This window comes from Aulonocara stuartgranti, assembly GCF_965226115.1.
Source record: "Aulonocara stuartgranti genome assembly, chromosome: 15".
Taxonomy (NCBI): Eukaryota; Metazoa; Chordata; class Actinopteri; order Cichliformes; family Cichlidae; genus Aulonocara; species Aulonocara stuartgranti.
In genome coordinates, this window is record NC_138951.1 from 27619212 (window position 1) to 27639463 (window position 20252).

Consider the following 20252-nt stretch of genomic DNA (forward strand, 5'->3'; position numbering starts at 1 on the left):
AAGTTTTGACAATGCTGTGATTGGTTTTTGGCGTGAATCCTTTCGTGTTTGGTTTGTCTGTTTGAAATAGCTCCAGGACAGCTCTGAGATTAGAGCATTACATCTGAATGAGCATGTCTTCTGTAACAGGTGTGTTCACCTGTCCTTGACATTAAGTGTATGTACCGTAATGATTGTATTTAAATCCGTTTGTCCTGAATGTTTTTTCCGCTTGAGGCTCTGGTCATGAATTCCATAAATAATGAGATGTGTTTGAACTGGCTTCAGGTGAGTTGATCGTTTACCTGGAGGTTGTCAGGGTTCAGGTCCGTCTTGTGTTTGTCTGTTGGTTTGTATCCTCCATGGCGGTCTTCGATCACTGGATCCATCAGGTCTTTAAACACTTCATACGTCTCCTCGTCTCCAGCCACACAGCCCACAGTCATGATAAACGGATGACCTGTAAGGGGAAAGGATGGACAGTCACTTCCCCTTGTCACAGCCAACATCTATGGGCCTTAAAATGACTTTTTTTGACTTCAGAGAGAAAACCTAAACATGACGGAGTGTGCCAATGGGTTTGTTTGGTCTGTTTCACAATTTCCTTGTAGGATAGTGTGTTATGGTCTTTAACGCACTAAGAGGAGCTAAATGAACTAAGGAGGATTAGAAGAGGAGGATCAGGTGGTTGGACTGAAGGTCAATACTATGTCCTGCCCTTGGGTGGGAATTATAGACCAAAAATTACCTTGATCTAATGAGTCTATCCAATTAAAGAGTTTATTATTAACAGAATCTCTCAATGTGAAGGTGACAAACACGCAAAGTTACATGTCTGGTGAAGGCTTAACTGGCTTATGTAAGAGCCAGACCAGCATCGGATAGAGGCTTGGTTCCTATTCTGAAGGTTATTGGACTAGGCTGAAGTTGTCTTACTTTGAGGAAGAGTTACTTGGACAAGGAGGTGGATCAAGGGTCTTAAGGATGTTTTGGAGAAATGGAACATGGTACAAGTGTCCAAGGGTGGAGTTGTTTAGTTGTTTAGTTGTTTATTTGGTCAGGTTTTTAGGGAGGTGTTAACATATATGCCAAATCAGTCGCCTTGGCACAATTAGCTGGTCTGGAGGAGATTTGTCTTATTTTGAGAGGAATTACCAGCACCTTGGTAAGGGGCTGTTTAAGGAGGAGGATGGTGCTTTGGGAATGGGGTACCTGGTTATTCTGAAGGTTGAATTGTGTTGGAAGAGAGGTACACAGTTTTTAGGGAGCCATTTATGTGTGACCGTTTGATGAAGGAGTGTCTACCTGGCACTGATGATAAAGTTATCTGGTTTAGGACTTGTTACCTTTGTTTGAGTTCAAGAATAGAGTTTGAGCTCTTAATGCTGACTGTGGGAGGGGTTACCTGGGTTGTCAACGCCAGTCTGGATGACATCGTCCAGGGTGAATCCGCTGGGCGTCTCCTTGTCCCTCAGGTTGGCGTACATTTCGGACGTGAGCACCTTGGCCATGTGGTTGTTGTGCTGGCTGAGGTCGGGGTACTCCTGCTCCGCCGTGTACTTCAGCTTCAACTTGTTGTGGGTGTTTCCAAAAGGCATGATGACGTCCGGGCTGCTCGCCTGCCGCAAAGCCATCGGTTACAGTCAAAGTGTTCAATAACACAGCATTACAGCATCAAACAGTTTATGTATTTGCACGTTAATCTATCTCAGACACAGAAACCGATCGCTTACAGCACTTTCCTAAACAAGTTATTGCTAAATTTGTACTGACAATAAAACTTTTACACTAAAGTTCAGTCAGTAAAAGGAGGCTGGTCACAAAGATGAAGAAACTCAGGCATGCATTTGATAACTTCTGGAAGATTTCTGGATGTGATTTGAATTTTGAATATTCATGTATTCATGTACATGTTGCTGCTAGTAAAACATTGACTCAATGAAATACACTTGATTGTTTTTGATAGGAAAGGCCAATAAAGAGGCCCATTTTCTCCACAAACCTGGTCTGAGGGTGCTGGGTCAGACTCTTCCCACTGAGGCCACTTTTTGTGGGTTTTATGGTCATGTGATCACATTTATATTGATTCTTATGAAAACATCACAATTAAAATGGAAATGTGATGAACAAAAACATGCCTTTAATGCCTTTAAATGTGACACAGTTTACTGATCAATTAAAATGATTGCTCAAACTGCCTGAGCTCTGGTCAGTCGCTGATGAAGCAAAGTCAAATGGTGAAAAACTCAGATGCTGACTCTGCAAAAATCTTTGCGACATCAGATTTTTTTTCTGCAAACTTTTAGAAACGCCTCAAACCCTCCAATCAGGTTATAAATTATCAACAACCTGATTGGATTAAGGAGCTTCTGATCTTTACTGTAACTCTCACAATTGCAGTAAAAGTACTCTGTTACTTTCCATTGGCTGTATTTATGCAGAGTGCAGACAGGATCCTGGCTCGGTATGGTTCGCTCCGGTTCGCTCCAGATCATTAAGGCCGCGGTCACCTTCAGCTCCTCACTGCGCGCACAGAATCGACTAAATCGGACCGGTTCTGACTGGCTAGAACTCTGCAGGGCTGAGTGACGTCATCAGCTCCAAAAAGCCGTGAAAATGAGGCGGAGCATACGCGCACTGTTTGAAGGTTAGACTGCTTAATGTGCACAGGCAGAGCTGCAGTCTCCGGCTGCACCGGTTCAGGAGGAATTGTATGATATTTGGAGGCTGTTGTTGAAGCTGCGCGCGCACAGTAGCAGTCCTGCAGATGAATCAGCTGACCCTAAATACCACCACGGTAAAGAAGCTTTGTGCGCGCGGGCGATGCTGACTGCGCAACACCTGCACGCAGGACGGAGCGCAAGGTCGTTAGCGCGCGCTCACACACACAAAGACACACACACACAGTCTGCAGCAGCCTCCCCGTGCGTGTGTTTGTTTCTTTGTTCTTTGACCCTCCATCTCCTTCTGACCGCGCGCCCCTTCCGACACGTTCCTCCTGCCCTGATGCACGGCTGTATGAATGTGCTCTGCTGTAATTAGTCGGCTCGGATGCTCATACCTGTGGTTCGGTGTGCGGGATGCGGCTCTGGAGCGGGTCCGTGCTGCTGCTGCGGATTAAAGCGGCTCGCAGCCTTTTATACTCGCCCCCAGATCCTCATTGGCTCCTATTTACAGTCCATTCATTCCATTGGGCACAGACCCGCCGAGGGTCACGTGGTTGTCTCTCACCCCCCCCCCCCCCCCCCCCTCTCTCTCTCTCTCTCTCTCTTTCTCTTTGTCCCCATCCTGCTACAGTTCCTTTGAGCCAGGCCTGTCAGGACTCAGCAGGTGTGAGTTTAGCCCACCATCTTTCATGTGTATATGTGCGTCCCCCAAACGCACGTTCTCTTTTTGGTCTCCTTGTTTTTCACTCAGTGATCTGTCACTAGTTAGCTAACATAAACCAATGAAAGTCTCTTAGCAGAAAACGGCCAACAAACCCAGTGACGTCACGTTCTGTACTGTCACAAGATGGCGCTAAACCATTGTACATGTACAATGACAATAAAGAGCTATTCTATATTATTCTATTCTATCATCGTCATCATCATCACAACAGCATCATCATCTTCATCACATCATCATCACAATCATCACATTGACATCAACATCACCACCATAATCACATCATCATCATCACAATAATCACATCAACATCATCATCACCACCATCATCGCATCATCATCATCAAATCGACATCATCAACACAACCATCATCACATCATCATCATCAAATCGACATCATCAACACCACTATCATCACATTATCATCATCACCATCAATTTAGACAGTACGACTTTGTTGCTGTTTGGTCAGGCTAAGGAAACATCACTTAGTGTAATTGTGAGTGGTCTCTACAGGGTCAGAGGTGTTCTTCATCACAAAGATGATAGTTCTCTGTGTTCTGATTCTTTAGTTTAAGTTCTGGTTATTTGTTTAAAGTTCTGCTTGTGATTCTTTGTTTAAAGTTCTGCTTGTGATTCTTTGTTTGAAGTTCTGGTTCTTTGTGTTCTGGTTTTGGTTCTTTATTTAGGTTCTAGTTCTTTGTTTAAAGTTCTGGTTCTCTGTGTTCTGGTTCTTTGTTTAATGTTCTGGTTCTTTGTTTAAAGTTATGGTTCTCTGTGTTGTGCTTCTTTATTTAGGTTCTGGTTCTTTGTTTGAAATTATTGCTCTCTGTGTTCTGGTTCTGGTTCTTTATTTAGATTCAGGTTTTTTGTTTGAGGTTCTGGTTCTATATTTAGGTTATGTTTATGGTTCTTTGTTATGGTTCTTTGTTTAATGTTCTGGTTCTTTGCTTAAAGTTATGTCTCTCTGTGTTCTAGTTCTTTATTTAGGTTCTGGTTCTTTGTTTGAAGTTCTGGTTCTATGTCAAAGGTTCTTCCTGGGCAGTATGGGTTGAGGCTGAAGGCAGAGTCGGGTTCTCAGTGTTGTCCTGTATAAATAATGACTTGAACTTGCTGCAGGAGAGGAGGCACTGCACACCATGATGCCCGTCTCCATGGTAACAGGGATGGGGTGAAAGGGTTCACACCGGTTGGTAAACTCTGTGGGGGTGCTGAGGTCTGTCAGACTTAAATCATGTGATCTTACACAGGAAGTAGAGAGAAGGCATCGTAGAAGGCAGCATACCTGAGTCCAGGACCATGAACCTGCAGAACCACAACATTGTGTGTGTTTGTGAGTGTGTGTGGTGTTCCATGCTGACAGCATCAGCAGGATCAGGTGGTGAGAGCTGAATACAAACCAGATCTTCTGCTCCTCCCCCACCTGTCCTCATCCATTTTCAGAGCTTGATGCCCCTCCCCCATCCTCCATCAGCATGTCGAGAGGCTGCAGTATGCCCAACCACCATACACCACAAGACACACACACACACATAGACACACACAGACCATTGTCATTTATTCATGACCAAACAGAAAGAGACGACAAGGGCAAATGAAGGAGGAGGAGGAGTGTGTAAGTGAGTGTGTGTGTGGTGGTTATGGTGGTGGTGTTGGGGGGGGGGCTTCTTTGTGGTCAGGAAACCTCGTATCTCCCTGCTGTCTCTTTTTGCTTCGCCATCGTTCACTCGGAGGAAATACTAGTATCTCCGTACTTACAGGGTTGTCAGCTGACAGTAGCCTTGACGCGAGCTCACCCTACTCCTCCTGGCAGCCAATCACAGCCCTCCACAGCCTCCACTTCCTGCCATTGGCTGAAGATGTTAAAAAAGAACAGGGTACTTCATGCGCATCAACGGGTCAGTGAACACCTCACAAAGAAAGGGAACATGGCTGACTGATTTACTGTGGTGAGCTTTAAAGGGCCGATCACCCCAGCAGCTGATCAACTATCAGCCTGATCGATAACACGTGAACATCCTCCCAGACAGAAAACTGTTTGATCCCCACTCCTTCTTTTGGTGGTGATGACATCACTGCCTCCATTCAGCTGCTGCACAGTGTGAGGAGTTGCATGTTAAATAAAGTTTTGTGTCTGAACAAAAGGCCGCTGGCAGCTTTTAAACAGCAGTGTTCATGGTCTCCTCGTTCCTCTGAGTAATGGCTCCACCAGGACCGTTACCCGGCAACCGCCATCCCACCACCATGTATGCTTTATTCAAGACAAAGAGGAAAGGAAGGAATTAAGTGCAGGATGGAAGGACAGAACACGTGTTGGGGGAACAATTTTTTGCAGCAATCGCATCCTAAGGACATCAGCTGACTGTGCCGCTCGCTCGGTGCACCGACCTGATAAGGAGTGTCAGACTGCATCGGTCACAGGACCGAAACAGCTCTCCTCCCCACAGCCCTCATTCAGAAAGCTTTATAAAACTGAACATAACAGCTATTAGCTGAAGCTAACCAGCAATGAAGAACCTGACTGACTGCTAATCATAGATAGAGAGAGTGGACCCTATATTGATGTTTTTAACATGAAGTTACTGCTGCAGCCAACAGCTGGGCAAAGGTGACCCCTAAAACACACACTCTCTTTTTGGACTCCTTGTTTTCCACTCAGTGATCTGTCACTAGTTAAACCAATGAAAGTCTCTTAGCAGAAAACAGCCAACAAACCCAGTGACATCACGATCTATACTGCCACAGGATGGCACTAAACATGCTCTAAAAAACATACTCGTTTGTTAGAGGAGGGCTCCAGGGTGGAAACAAGCTGAGTATACGTTTCGTGTCCTCTTTGGTGCTGTAGAGGTGCTGACGTGACCAAACAACATCCTGCTGGAAAAACCAATATGGCAGCTGCCAAATCGCTGAGGTAACGCTGATTCAGCTTCCAACCTCTGCCATTTAACGTTGAAGCCTCTCAGCTGTCAGGTTGGTAGTTTGAGTCCCGTCTGCCTGAACCACAGAACACACAACAATCTGCTGATGTGAACCAGATGACGTGATGTCATGTGACATTAGGATGGGAAAATGTGACCAGTAAACACGACCAGTTTGTCGTCTCTCACAGTCACAGGTGCATTATGGGTGATTGCAAGGTGACTGCAATCACCACAGCAACCAGGCAGCTCACTCTCGCTCTCTCTCACACACATGGTTCATTAATTAAGGCCCTTCCTCGGAGCTGTGATGTCACTCAGAGTTGAGGAACTTGATTGGTTGTTCAGCAGGAGGTTGTGGAGGAGAAGAGGCGGTGTTACATAATTGGAGGTGTCTGAGGTGGGGGGAGGAGAGTGAGAAGGGAAGGAAGGTTGGTGGGGGCAGGAGAGCAGAACAATCCTGAGTATAAAGGACCACGTGGCCATCACTGTGACAACCGTCTCCTGCACAGATGACAGTGGAGGAGGGTTGTAACTGGCTGTCAGTGTGAAAAGAAACAGCACAGAGTAGTAGTTCTTTCTCCAGTAGTATGGATAATGTAGTACTTTAGCAGTTGTGTCACAGTAATAGGGGAAAGTGATCTCTGATCCTCATGAAGCCTCTCTCCTGGCCTCAGCTTCCATCTTGTGGATGATCCCCTCAGTCACTCCTTCTCGTCATGGCACCTCACGACATCTGCAAATTAGAAAAATGACACTCCTCTTGTGCCACACGCTCTTGCCATGTGTCAACTCCCCAATGAGACATACAAGAATGTTGCACATTCTCCCTAAAACAATCTCCAGGGTTTGTCCCTTGGAGCAGCATTACTCCAAACCTGTAACCCTGTTTAAAACATTAGTCAGTGGTTAAATGTTTAGTTTGTTTAACTCCCAGCTCCAGCCTGTGTCATAGAAGATAAGATAAGATAAGATAAAACTTTATTAATCCCTCGGGTGGGTTCCTCTGGGAAATTCGGTTTCCAAAAGCACAGCACCGACAGAAGTTACAGAGTTACAGAATATTATATACACACACACACACACACACACACACACACACACACACACACACACACACACACACACACACACACACACATATAAATACAGAGACATATATAAATAAAATCTACGAAGGGGATAAATAGAATAAATAGGAATAAAAATAAAAATACAAGTGAATTGCACATTTCAAGTATTGAGGTCTATTGCACCATTGCCTATTAACAAAAGTATTGCACAAAAGGTATTGCACAGTGAAGTGAAGAGGCACTACAGCTTAGTTGTTCCCCCCTCCTTTGTCCTCCTGTTTCCCCTCCCTCTCCCCTCCAGAGAGGAGTTAAACAGTCTGATGGCGTGTGGGACAAAGGAGTTTTTAAGTCTGTTAGTTCTTGTCTTGGGGAGAAGCAACCTGTCACTGAACAGACTCTTCTGGTTGTTAATGGCCGTGTGCAGAGGATGCCCAGCATTGTTCATAATGTCCAGCAGTTTTTTTAGTGTCCTTTTCTCTGCCACTGTCACCAGAGTGTCCAGCTTCATGCCGACCACAGAGCTAGCATTCCTGATCAGTTTCTCCAGCCTGGATGAGTCCTTCTTTGCTGTGCTGCTCCCCCAGCACACCACAGCATAGAAAAGTACTCCAGCAACCACTGACTGGTAAAACATCCTCAGGAACTTCCTGCAGATGTTAAAAGACCTCAGCCTCCTGAGGAAGTACAGTCGGCTTTGGGCTTTTTTATACAGGTGCTCTGTGTTGCATGACCAGTCCAGTTTATTGTCCACCCACAGCCCGAGGTACTTGTACTTGTTGACCACCTCCACCTCCTTCCCCTCTATCTGAACCGGCAGTGGACCTTCTCTGGACCTCCCGAAGTCCACAACCAGTTCCTTAGTCTTTGAGGTGTTGAGTTGCAGGTGGTTTGTGTGACTCCATGCGACAAAGTTCCTCACCAGACTTCTGTACTCCTCTTCCTGATCATCCCAGATACACCCCATGATGGCTGTGTCATCTGCAAACTTCTGAATGTGGCATAATTCAGAGTTGTTAGCAGAAGTCAGGGTGAAGAGAAGAGGGGACAGCACAGTTCCCTGTGGTGCTCCTGTCTTTAAGTTAAAACAACTTCACATTTTCAACCAACTGCAACTCATAAGTGTAATAAAGTATTCAGCATCACAGAGACAAGTATCACGGCAGGTTTATTCTAAACTCATTAAACTCCTACTTTTTCCATAATTTGCTCCAAATCATTGAACCTCTCAATGTCCTTCCACATTGTAATCAGTGACTTTTCCTTAAGTTTGTCACTCACCATGAGCCCAATAATGGTCAGATAATGAGCCTCATTTAACTATTTTGTAACCACTGCACATCTGTTCAATTATCACTTGTCTGTCTGTGCTGAATCCTTTACAAACACTCTTAAAGAAAACAAACATTAGCCAAACACACGGATCATCCTGGTGGTCAGGCGTCGGCCATCCAGATTCCAGAGGAGCTGTAAAAGGTCATAAAGCTAACACTCTGCTGTAAAAAGAAGCAACACTGGTTTCAAACACAGTATCACACTGTATTCACTTTTTCCCCTATAATGTTCACATTTTCTCCAACATTTTCTCAACAAAACAGTGTAATTTCATCATCAACATATAGCCTGTAACCACAGTTTTCTTCACACAAAAACTCAATAATACTGTGGTAGAAAAACATCATTAAGTTGTGTCCTGCTGTAAATCACATGATCAAATCACATGATTAACCATCAACCACCACTCTTTCTCACAGTGATATCTGTGAGCAACACAAGGTAGTGAATAACACCCCCATGGTAAATTCACAGACACAGAAAAATTAAAACTAAAAAGGTTAAATTTGCAGAGTTCACATAGTCATGTGACCCAAGTTTCCTCCTGTGGTCATCCTGTTCCTGCAACAGAGACACACACAGAGATAAATCCACGCTTTTGTCAGGTGGGGTTAACTTCACACAATGGTATTAAGTCAGTCAGTCTTGTCAGCTTTTGTCAGCTTTAACCAGTCAGTCAGTTCCCCATTTTTTTAAATTCTCACTCATTCATTCACTCAGTGATTCTTTCTTTTGCTGATAGTGGAAATTATCGTCGCATTTTGTTTCCACCCTCAGCAAAACGACGTCATTTCAAAAAGAAAACGAATTTAGACTGGATTTCCTTCTTGAATCCTTCTGGACAGGGACTCATTTTCTAATTGTCGCAAATAAGTGACTTTCTCCCAAGCCCATTTTAATTCTGGAGAAACTCACTTGCAACCGTTCGCAACAACATGTTGTGTAGTTCTTCCTATTCAACGTTCAGATCTCCTTAGGTGACAGAAAAATTATTAAACAAAGCTTTTAGTGCACCATGAAAGTAACAAAATAAAAATAAAATAAAGGAAAGAATGAAAGGAAAGGCCTTGTTAAGTCATGGCACGTGTTCTTCATTTCAGGGGGATAAATCATACCAAACCTAATTGGCAGGCTCAACTTAATAACAAAAGACAAATCAACAGCCAGTTTAATCTCAAACATTCATCCAGCCACACACAACATACAGCATAACCCTGTTATCTCAGCACATAATTAGTTTCTTCTCATGTAACCAAATGTGTGCCATGTTAAAACTTCTTCACACACCAGAAACTCACAATCAGCTCACTCAGCTCACTCATCCAAAACCCCTCATCAGCATTCTGTTTTCTCCTCTATGATGCAACCATCTGTCCTCCTATAATATTCAGTCCACTAGTCTTTGTATTACTTTCATCTTACTAGTGACTTGGAAAAGATGACAAACAGAATCTCATGCTTAAGATGCTGTCTGATCCTCATGAGTATCATTGTATGTGTATATGCATGTAGGGTTAGTATGGTTAATGTCACGGGAATGGAACGGACTCAGGCGCAGACTGAGGAAGCACAGTTCAACGACACTTTATTAATCACACTGGTGCACTATATACACGTGAAGGGGGGGGGACACCAGGGTCCCGGGGATCAACAGGCTGGGGAGACACACTTCTTCGCACTCGCTCTGCTCCTCGTCCAAACAGTCTCCACACAAGCAGCTCACTCTCCTACTCATGGGGTCCAGGGGTCACAAAAAAGAAGTGGATGATCCCCTCAGCAGCACTGATGACTCCCCCAGCACACCACAGCATAGAATAGTACTCCAGCAACCACTGACTGGTAAAACATCCTCAGGAACCTGTGCCTCCCCGGCCATGACAGGGACCTCCCCTCCAGGGACCATGACAGGGACCAGGGACCATGACAGTTAATACAATGTTTGTGTGTGTTTTTGTGTACCTCTCTCATCACATTTTCAATATTCTCATCACTGCTTAAAACAACATACATTTCTGTCACGTTCCTGGGTCGGTGACCCAGTGTTTTGAGTTTCTTGTGTCTCTTGAGTTTTTGTATTATGATCTTAGTTCTCTTTGTTGCCCCAGTTTATTCTTTAGTCTAGTGTCTTAGTTTGGCTTTCTTGTATTCTCTTTAGTTTTCTGAGTATTTAGTAGCTTCCCTCTGTCTCTCTGTTATTGTTCTGCGTTTCTTAGTTGCTCTGTCTCCCTTAGTCAAGTCTGCGTCTATGTTACATTTCCTGTTTTACTTTGAAGGTCTGTGTCCTACGTGAATGTACTGAGTTTCGCTTCCCTTGGGTCTCGTTATGTCCGATTTCTCCCAGCTGTGCTTCCCTTCTGTGTCTCATTCCCCTCGTTATTTCCCAGTGTATTTAAGCCCTGTGTTTCTCTATGTCAGTGTCGTGATCTCCCTCATGCTGTGTGTGATTCTCCCTGTGTACATTATAATTAGCTTTTCTCAGTTTAGTTTTGTATTGTTTGTTATCTGTTTTCTGGCAGTAAAGCTGCTTTTGAGTTCAAGTTCTGTCCCCGTGAGTTTGCGTTTGGGTCCAATTCCTGCCTGCCACACAGCCGAAACATGACTCTCTCTGGGGTTTTTTTGTGTGTTTTTTTTAACCCTCCTTTCTTAAAAACAGAAAGTAGCATTACAGTTGTTTCAGGCTGAGAAACACCAAACACTCTTCATGTTATCATTCATCAACACAACTACTTTATTTCTTTTGTCCACTGGGCAGGTGACCTGCAGAATCATGTCTGCCCCAGCTGGATACCTTTTCACTCACATACTTTCACACCTCTCAGTAACTCACACGCACCATGACATCAGACACAATCACCTGCTTTTCGCCAAAACAAAAACATGATGCTGATGTTACAAAAGTCTTACACACATGAATCAGGATGCAGAAAAGCTGTTGCCCATATGAGGTGCGAGGAAGAAACTGAACTCACGGATAGCTGCATGCTCGAGATATCATAGCTCTGTTTCCCTCCCCACTGATACGGTCAACCAGCTCCTGCTCTGAACATGTGTAGCTTGCTCATCAGCTTAAAAGCAACTGCATACAAAACGACAATCAAATTCACTCATGCAGACCACGTCTGGCCCGCACACGCACACAAAATAGACACATACAAGAGCTCTGACCTCCCTTCGGTGGAGAAACGAACACTCAACGCCCTCAGTGACGGAGAAAAAAATGTTTTTAACCCTCCTATTCGGTGGAGAAACCTGCTTAGACCTCTTTAAAACTGGTGGAGAAACCATATTAAACCTCCTTAAAAAAATTAAAAACACTGGCGTAAACATCTGTATGCATGTGCAAGAATGTGTGTGTGTGTCATGTAAGAATGTGTGTCTCTCTGTGTGCGTGACTTCCTGATCACAACTGTTTCTAACAACATCCTGGTCATAAAGGGGGTAATCTCCCCCACACCCAATGTATGGTTCAATTCCTGTATTGGTTCACCATGCACAACGCAGTGAAGCCATAAAAAGGGCAGGAAGCTTACCAAACATCAAACAGCCCTTCACAAGGATGTGCTTGTGATAAAACACTACAGCCCCCCCCAAAACCTCGAGAGGCTGGGGGGGGGGACAAAGGAATTCCTTTGATAACAGAGTTGAAACAATGTAGAGATGGTAAGCATAAAAATGACAACATTTAACAAGTCACTTTAACACACCACATTTTTGAAGGGTCAGCAATTTTACTCATCCTGCAAAGAAGAGAGCATCGTTGCATGAGAGTAAATCATATTTAAGTTCAAAAACTTTTTTTTGCTTTTCAAAGTAAAATTTCTGTAATGAAGATTTTTTGATTGCTTTGTCTGAACAGTTTTAGACAAGTCTAAAAACATTTCACAGATGTTTTAGTGCTTTGGTAAGCTACACCGTAAGTCTACACACCTAACACACACCTATGTTAACTCAAAACTGCTGCATGATGGGGTTTTTTGTTTTTGTTTTTTCAAAATGGTGGGGTTGGAGTGATTTGTGCCAGTGGCACAACTTATGAATATTTTAAATATATTATTTTATTGTAATTGTAGAATGTATTTTTACAGTTTTTCTTTCACGGCTGCGGCAAAAAGGACCCAAAATGCAGGCAACGGCTGAGATGCGAGTGAGCGTTTATTTACAACATGTGAGACTACAAACAGAAGTGAGGATGGCCAGAATGGAAACTAAGAAACAAACTGAACTGGGAGAGCTAGCTAAACAAACCTGAAATAATAATTCGCTGGGTGAAACACGGGATGACATTCAGGGAGAATCACAGGGATGAGACGCAGAGAAACGCGGAATGGCAAAACAGGAGGGAGGCACAGTTTAGCTGCCGTAATCACCATGATATATTAAATATGACCAGTTATGCTAATGGACTAATTCATTAAGCTAATTAATGCACTAATTTGTGTACGTTTCATGTTAGTGTTATTGTCATTTTATAATTTGTAGGTGGTAATATCAGCTCTGTAGGCAGTGAAGAATTGAACAAATTTGACAAAAATGCAGTTTTCTATATTAATATGCAAATGTATGCAGTTATGCACTCAAAAATTAATCACATCATTCACTGATCTGCAGTTTGAGTATTAGGTATGACAAACAGAAACCGTGCGCATGATTACGCACCATGTGTTGGCAGCAGGTCAAAATACCCTGACAGTGAAGAAATGCAGGATGGAGTAGAGAAACTCCTTGAAGTGAGATGGGTCAGCTCACTCAACAATTAATTAACAACACCTAGAGGATCTTTACAAAAAGCTTTCATCTTCACATATTTGGCTCAGTTGTGTGCGTCAGCCTGTTATAACCTTTTTTTTGCAAGAAAGGAAAATCTTTTATAACAGGACATACAAGCTCACTTCAAACAACTGTAACATTTAAATATGAAGCAGAAGACAGATATTTATTCGTTAAATCTCCAAATACAATATACATATACTTGATAGACTAATTATCAAACAGGCAAACAATGTTTACGTTTTGAGCACTTAACTGCATATAATTCCAGATAGCATGACTTGTGAATGGAACGCGGGGTTGAAAAAGCACTCAGCAGAACTTCAATCTGAATGTAATTGTGATTATCATTGTGAAGTTTGCAGCAAAACCGAATCCTACAACTACGTTAGATTGGTTGGTGGTGCCGACACTGGTGCAAAATTTTTAAGGCTAAGTAGTAATAGGTCTGTGAATGGAACGTCTATCTTAACTTTCAAAGAAAGTGATGATGGAATCATCCTTAGAGAAGATGTGGATTAAAAAAAAAAAAAACGAACTACCCACACCACAACAACTTAGTGGTACAGCCAGAAGGGAGCAGTGGGTAGCATCAACAAGTTCATGTGGTGCTAGGCTTTGTGTAAGAAAACTGACTTTTGATGTGCTCATGTGGCACAATTAGCTTGTATAAAATGTGCCACTGGTGTTGTAAAATAACTAAATAAACCTTAGATAAGTAATTTTGTGTTGATTTTGTCTAGCTTTTATGTAGCATTACAGTCTCTGAGATCGAAATATAATATTTTACTTTCATAACCAGTGGCACAATTTACCCCCAAGATATTCTTTCCAGAGGCATAACTTACCGTGCATCAGGGGCACTGCGCCTACTGTAGCAGTGCTGTAGTAGCTGTATCTCTGCTGCCTTCTGGTGGACAAACATGTGTATTAAAGGAGGCTGTTGCGTTAGGGTCAGTTTCTTCTTCGCTGGTGTCTCTTGCAGTCTCTCATTTAATATCTCTGACTCTCTGGCACTGCCAAACGGTCAAAGGTGGAGACTAACCACATTGAGCTGAACACAAAGCAGCCTGCAGGGGCAGTTCTAAGATCCAACCTATAGGGGGCTCGGCCCCAGTCATAATGCCATAGTTATTATTAATGAAATATGCTGCCTGCAAATGTAGTTCACTGTTTTCACCTTTGCTAACCTCGTTTCAATATCTATACGTCACAGTGTTCCACAAAAAGCAACTTAATTAATTGGATTCAGAGTCAAAAATCTCAGATTTAAGATGAACCTTGTAGTTATCAAACCCGAGGAAAAGCTCAGTCATGTTGACCAGAACTTTCCAAAGAAAGTTAAAGACGAAATTGCAGCAAAGCAGATCAGAGGTAGAAACGTGCATGGCATGGTTTCACGACCACATCGTCATCAATGACAGCAGTATTATTACTATTTATTATTCAGTATAGGACTGCTCGATTATAGCAAAAATGATAATCACGATTATTTTCACTGAAATTGAGATCTCGATTATTTGACGATATTTATTTAACAATAACAATGTATTGAATAACGGCTTTAAAGGTTGTCAAAAAATAATATAAAATAGTAGACACTATGTCTACTTGATCCATGTCTGACTCCACGAACCCATAATGTTTCCACACAACTGAAGTTGTTTTATCTCTCTTTTCAACCAACGGCATTCTTTCTTCGGTAGCCATTATCCTCTCCTCTCCAAATAACTTCTGCTTAGCTTTCTGAGCTTCCCTCGGGTCCTCTTAATTGTTGTGATGCGTGTTCGAAACGCAGAGACGTGTGCTCGATTTGCCACATGGAGCAGCGCGAGAGTAAAGCACAAGGGAGGTGCTAATAATCGGCTCAGTCATTTTTTATTTTTTTTGAAAGCCCAGATCGTAATTTAGATTAAAATTCGATTAATTGAGCAGCCCTACTTCAGTACAGACAGTAGAAAATCACCCCACCACTCCACAAACCTGGACAAGAAGCAAAGAGGTAAGAGAGCTGCTTTACATACAAACCATTGCTTCACTGAGCCCTGAGCAGCATGGACTGCAGTATCCCCAGTGCCCCCAGTACTAGTCTGTACATCAGTGTGGATCCAGCAGTCCGGCTCAAGCTTGATTAAAATATTACCATTCATATCAATGAACATGTTTTTTATTGGAGCACCTACAGAGCATCCATGAAACTGTGATTTTACCTCTTCTTGCTCTTTAAAATCGCTCCCTTCTCCTTGTGCCATTGCTCTGACAGTCAAAAACACGCTGACTTCAACCAGAAATGAGCAAAAACAGATCGTGACTATGATTATTATCAGAGCAGGTTAGGAATGCATGTTAATGCCAGAATCATCATCGGTGAATGTGATCAAACTGAAGTTTCCTTGGCTTTATCGTTTCACCTGTTTCTGTCTTGAGCCTGCTCCTCCTCTTTCTGCCCTCCTCTCTCAGTCTTTGTGTTCTCACCTAAAGTTAATTAAGTAAAACATGATTTACAACCCTATAAAAAACTGAGCCATATTAATTTTCAGCAATATTCAAACTGAATACAGGCTACTGTTCATTGACAGGTAACGTACTGTCACGGCTATCGAGGCAAGCCGTGTGGAGTGAGATAAGGACCAAAAGATGCAGGCGCTGACTTAGATGAGAAGAGTGAGCTTTATTGATTGATTGATTTTATTGGCTCTCTTTACAGGCTCTTTAACAGACTAAACTAACTGAGTCTGGCCTACCGTGGCAAACTCTCTTGCTAGTACATAACTAGACATTTAAATTGGTAGGTTAGATCGCTTAGCATTCAAGCTAGGGTTTCTGTGTTTGCCTAATACTGAGTTTTAACTTTGATTACAAAGATTCGTTATAGTCTTAGTCACTGTTCTCTAAAAAAGTGTTTGGCTTAAAAAGAAGTTTGAGAGCAATAATTAATAACAAACACAGAAGCAGTGCTCGTTGTGTATCACGTAAGATGAGATGCCAGATGAGCCACAATCTGACCCAGTGTCAAAAGGCCACAGTCTTTTTTATTGCTGTGGAAAAGTGAAGTTGTCATAGGGAACGTCATAGTGAATGTGCTTACTCCATGTATTTTCTGCCTCAAGTGTTCAGGGTCACAGCATCGTTAGCCCTCATCATAGTTAACTCATTCCCACAGTTAAAAATGTCACAGTGTCTAGTCTCCTGTATATATTCCTTGCCCGTGCACCAGTGTTATAGTTATTCACCTGTTTTCACTGTCACATGTATATACAGTAGCTTGTATCACCTCCCCCAACATTGTATCTAGAGCTCACATGTGTAAATAAACTCTTCTCACGCGTCATCAGAACCTGTGTTCTGGTTGAATCTGACCTTTGGGTCCATCTTGTGTCTGACGGCGTTCGCCTTAACACTCACGGGGCCTTTGCAGAACAAAGTTAGAATGAGGGGGCGGAGCTCTGAGTATGGCTCGACAGGTCTGTCATAGACAGACGCGGTGTCATTGGAGCTTCTGTAGTTGGTCACGCTGAGGCGATTCCCATAGTGAAACAAGTCACTTTGTTATCAAAGAACCAGGGATTACGTTAAGTAACCCAACGTTATTTGATGATGACGACCACTGCTCTGCAGCATAATTTTTACAAGTATAACCAAAATGACAGATTAGACAATGAACTAGGAGTCTAAATATATCTACATCTAATTATATGTGAACTAAACATCCTAAATGTTTATTATTTGTTGAACTTATGCATGAAAAATTCTATAAAAATAAAAATTATATTTTTTATTGGTAGAAAAAACTGACAAATAATGTAAAAATTTCAGCAAAGAAGAGCCACCGGTAGATCCTTCATCCAAGATGGATGAAAGTTCATGGCAGTACAGGAGGTGAATTCCTTCTTTATTGTCCACGGAGCTCCTCAAAGATCTCATGTTCTCTGACCTTATAAAGTAAGGTTCTTCATTAAGCTATGATGAAGCTGACTCAGAGGAGAGCACTCTCTATTTTTTAACCCTTCAAGGTTGATGCTGATCAGCCTCTGCAATCAGAATTTGTCAATTCCTGACATATAACAGGCAGAGGATAATGAAATTATCATCCTAACTGAAACACATCAGGAACTATTTGTTTTTCCAGAAAACTAATTTAGCTTTTAACACAGGGTTAGGGAGCTGGAGTAGGGGTGGGGTCATTACTGATGACTTACAGGGTAACAAGCTGTGCTTCAGGATTCGATAGGAAGGTGCGGGACACTAGAGATGCCAGTAGGGGGCGTGGTTTGACCAGTTAACTGAGGCAGGTGAAGCTGAAGGTGTGGATAGGAGCATGCTGACCTCAGGGAGCATTCAGACAGGTTTTTGATATGATCACATATAAAAAAAAGTTTTTAAAGGAATCAGAGGCAAAGGGATAAAAGGTGTCCCAGTTGATCTTGTACACATCAGACTGAATTTTACAGTTAAAACGATTCAAGGGCTTCGGCTGAGGGAGGTGACTCTGAAGCTCTGCACCAGGGTCGCCTCCTTTAGAAGAGGACACAAGGATACAAGAGGACTTCCTGTTCTTTTTTAATGAAATGACAGGAAGTTAATTACATCCCATAGTGCATAGCAACCACTGTTAAACTGTTTATCGGAACCAGGTATGTTCGAATTGATTTAATTTTGAAACCAGTCAAACTTGTCTTTTATTCATAAAGCCTTCAAATTTCTGAACATGACCAATACACAGGTTCCCAAATTAGTGTCCAAAACCTGCGTAATATGTAACAGAGAGTGACCGCATCTGCATATTATGTGCCAATGTCTTCTGTTTTTTATGTGGCGTATACAAAAGGCAGGTCCTCATCTTTGGCCTTTAGAGGTCTCCACAGCAGAACATCTGCCTCCATCACCCAGTTCCTAACATCCTCCTCTATCACACCAGTCCTTTCCGTGATCTCTTTCAGGGCTTTTACATTCTCCTCATAAATGATCCTGATTGTTTTTTTGTTTTGTTTTTTTTAATTAAAATAATCAAACTTTTAAAACAAACAAACAGAAGGAAATAAACTCAATGAAGGCTCAGGACTGCAGAGCTCCTCAAACATTATTCGATGAACAGAAAGCAGAGACAGAAAAATGTCTTCTTTGGTTCATTTTTATTTCTTTAGGGCAACAATAACAACAGCAGATTTCCCACCATGGATGAAATGCACTGTAACTAATGGCTGTGACTTTACTGTCATAAACCCAATTGCATGAATCATATGAAGACCAAATTGACACATCTGTGAAAACGTCTCAGAAAAGGTCAAAGTTAATTCTGATTATCTACCGGATATAAAAATAACATTAAAACTTTGTTATTCAACAACAAAGGTCATAAATTTTGACTTGGAATTGTAAATATATTGTTGCTGTAAGTATTTTTGCTTACAGCAAACCTTCAAATGTGTTTTCAGACAAGTGTTCAGCGACACCTCAGACTTTTGAATACATCTAAAACTGAAAACCCACAACGTTTTGCGTGAAAACAAACATCATCTGTTCCAGTTTTTAAGGAGGCTGCGAGTGTCATGTGTTTCAGTACGTCTCACAGGTACTTGAGACTTGAATGTAAAATTCTGGAAAAATGACCAACAGCAACATGAGCAGTTTACTTTCACAGGAAATTCAAATTTTACCTTTCAGAGTTAGTGCTGCTGACTTCCTCTGATTCAGCCTCATCTTTTATGACCTGGCTGTGAATAAAACATTTAAAAAAAGGCCCTAAAGGTTAAGGCGCGGCACATAATGGCCACGATTTGACTCCTGGTAGCAGGAAACTCTTTGGGGGTCTGCCTCTCTGTGACAATTTGGTATTAGTTTACTCATTTCATGTTTGACGTGCATGAACCTATACATGAAACCACCATGTATGATTAAGGGCAGTGGCAGCATCCTTTGTCACTCATTTGTACAACACATTAACACATTTCAGAAAAAGCTGTAACTCCAGAGTGCAGTGTTTACTGCATTGTTTAAAGCCCACAGTTTTTTTTATTAAAACGGCTAAAGAACTGATCGGGTGTCAAAACTGAGATCGCTTTGTGAAAGCATAATTTTGAATAATCATACTCGTCAGTTATTTGGGAACCAAGGAGACTGGCTGCTTCAGCTTTAAAGCACAAAATCTTTTGAAGTTCTTTTGGTGTCATGAAGCTCCAGATGTTAAAGTGTGTGATGGATGCGACTGTTCTCAGGTGAGTTATGGAGCCATGCAGCTGGAATGTGAGGGAAAAATGTAAACCCCACAGAGAAAGGCCCAAGTTAGGTGGTGGATTTGAATTCTGGGCCTTGTTGGTGTGAGGCAACCCTGCTAACCATGACGGTAAATGGTAAATGGCCTGCATTTGTATAGCGCTTTTCTAGTCCATAGGACCCCAAAGCGCTTTACACTACATTCAGTCATTCCCCCATTCACACACACATTCACACACTGGCGATGGCAAGCTACATTGTAGCCACAGCTGCCCTGGGGCGCACTGACAGAGGTGAGGCTGCCGGACACTGGCGCCACCGGGCCCTCTGACCACCACCAGTAGGCAAACATGGGGTTAGTATCTTGCCCAAGGATATTTGGCATGCAGCCAGGATGCAGCCTGGGATCGAACCACCAACCTTCTGATTAGTGGCTGACCTGCTCTGCCACCTGAGCTACAGCCACCTGGTGCTGCCTGTTCTTTTCATAAATGTTGGAGCAGTGCAGTTTTACGCCTAGAATGGTGCACTGGTTTTCTTCTGCTGCTATTATTGCTGTGCAGCATATCTATCTCCTAA

General features: G+C 42.5%; 2 protein-coding genes across 2 annotated transcripts in view; both read right to left on the bottom strand.

Moving 5' to 3' along the window:
* The window catches only part of ckbb (creatine kinase, brain b), a 21449-nt gene extending 18324 nt beyond the window's left edge, over positions 1 to 3125 (bottom strand). The window contains exons 1-3 of the mRNA XM_082506848.1: positions 3041 to 3125; positions 1385 to 1598; positions 285 to 439 (exon numbers count right to left, since the gene is read on the bottom strand). Of these exons, the coding sequence (XP_082362974.1) occupies positions 285 to 439; positions 1385 to 1577 (348 nt within the window). The 5' untranslated portion in view covers positions 1578 to 1598; positions 3041 to 3125. The remainder of the gene's footprint in view (positions 1 to 284; positions 440 to 1384; positions 1599 to 3040) is intronic.
* LOC309690025 (uncharacterized protein) overlaps positions 1 to 20252 on the bottom strand; it is a 228990-nt gene that overhangs the window by 96233 nt on the left and 112505 nt on the right. The gene's annotated exons all lie outside the window — the stretch shown is intronic.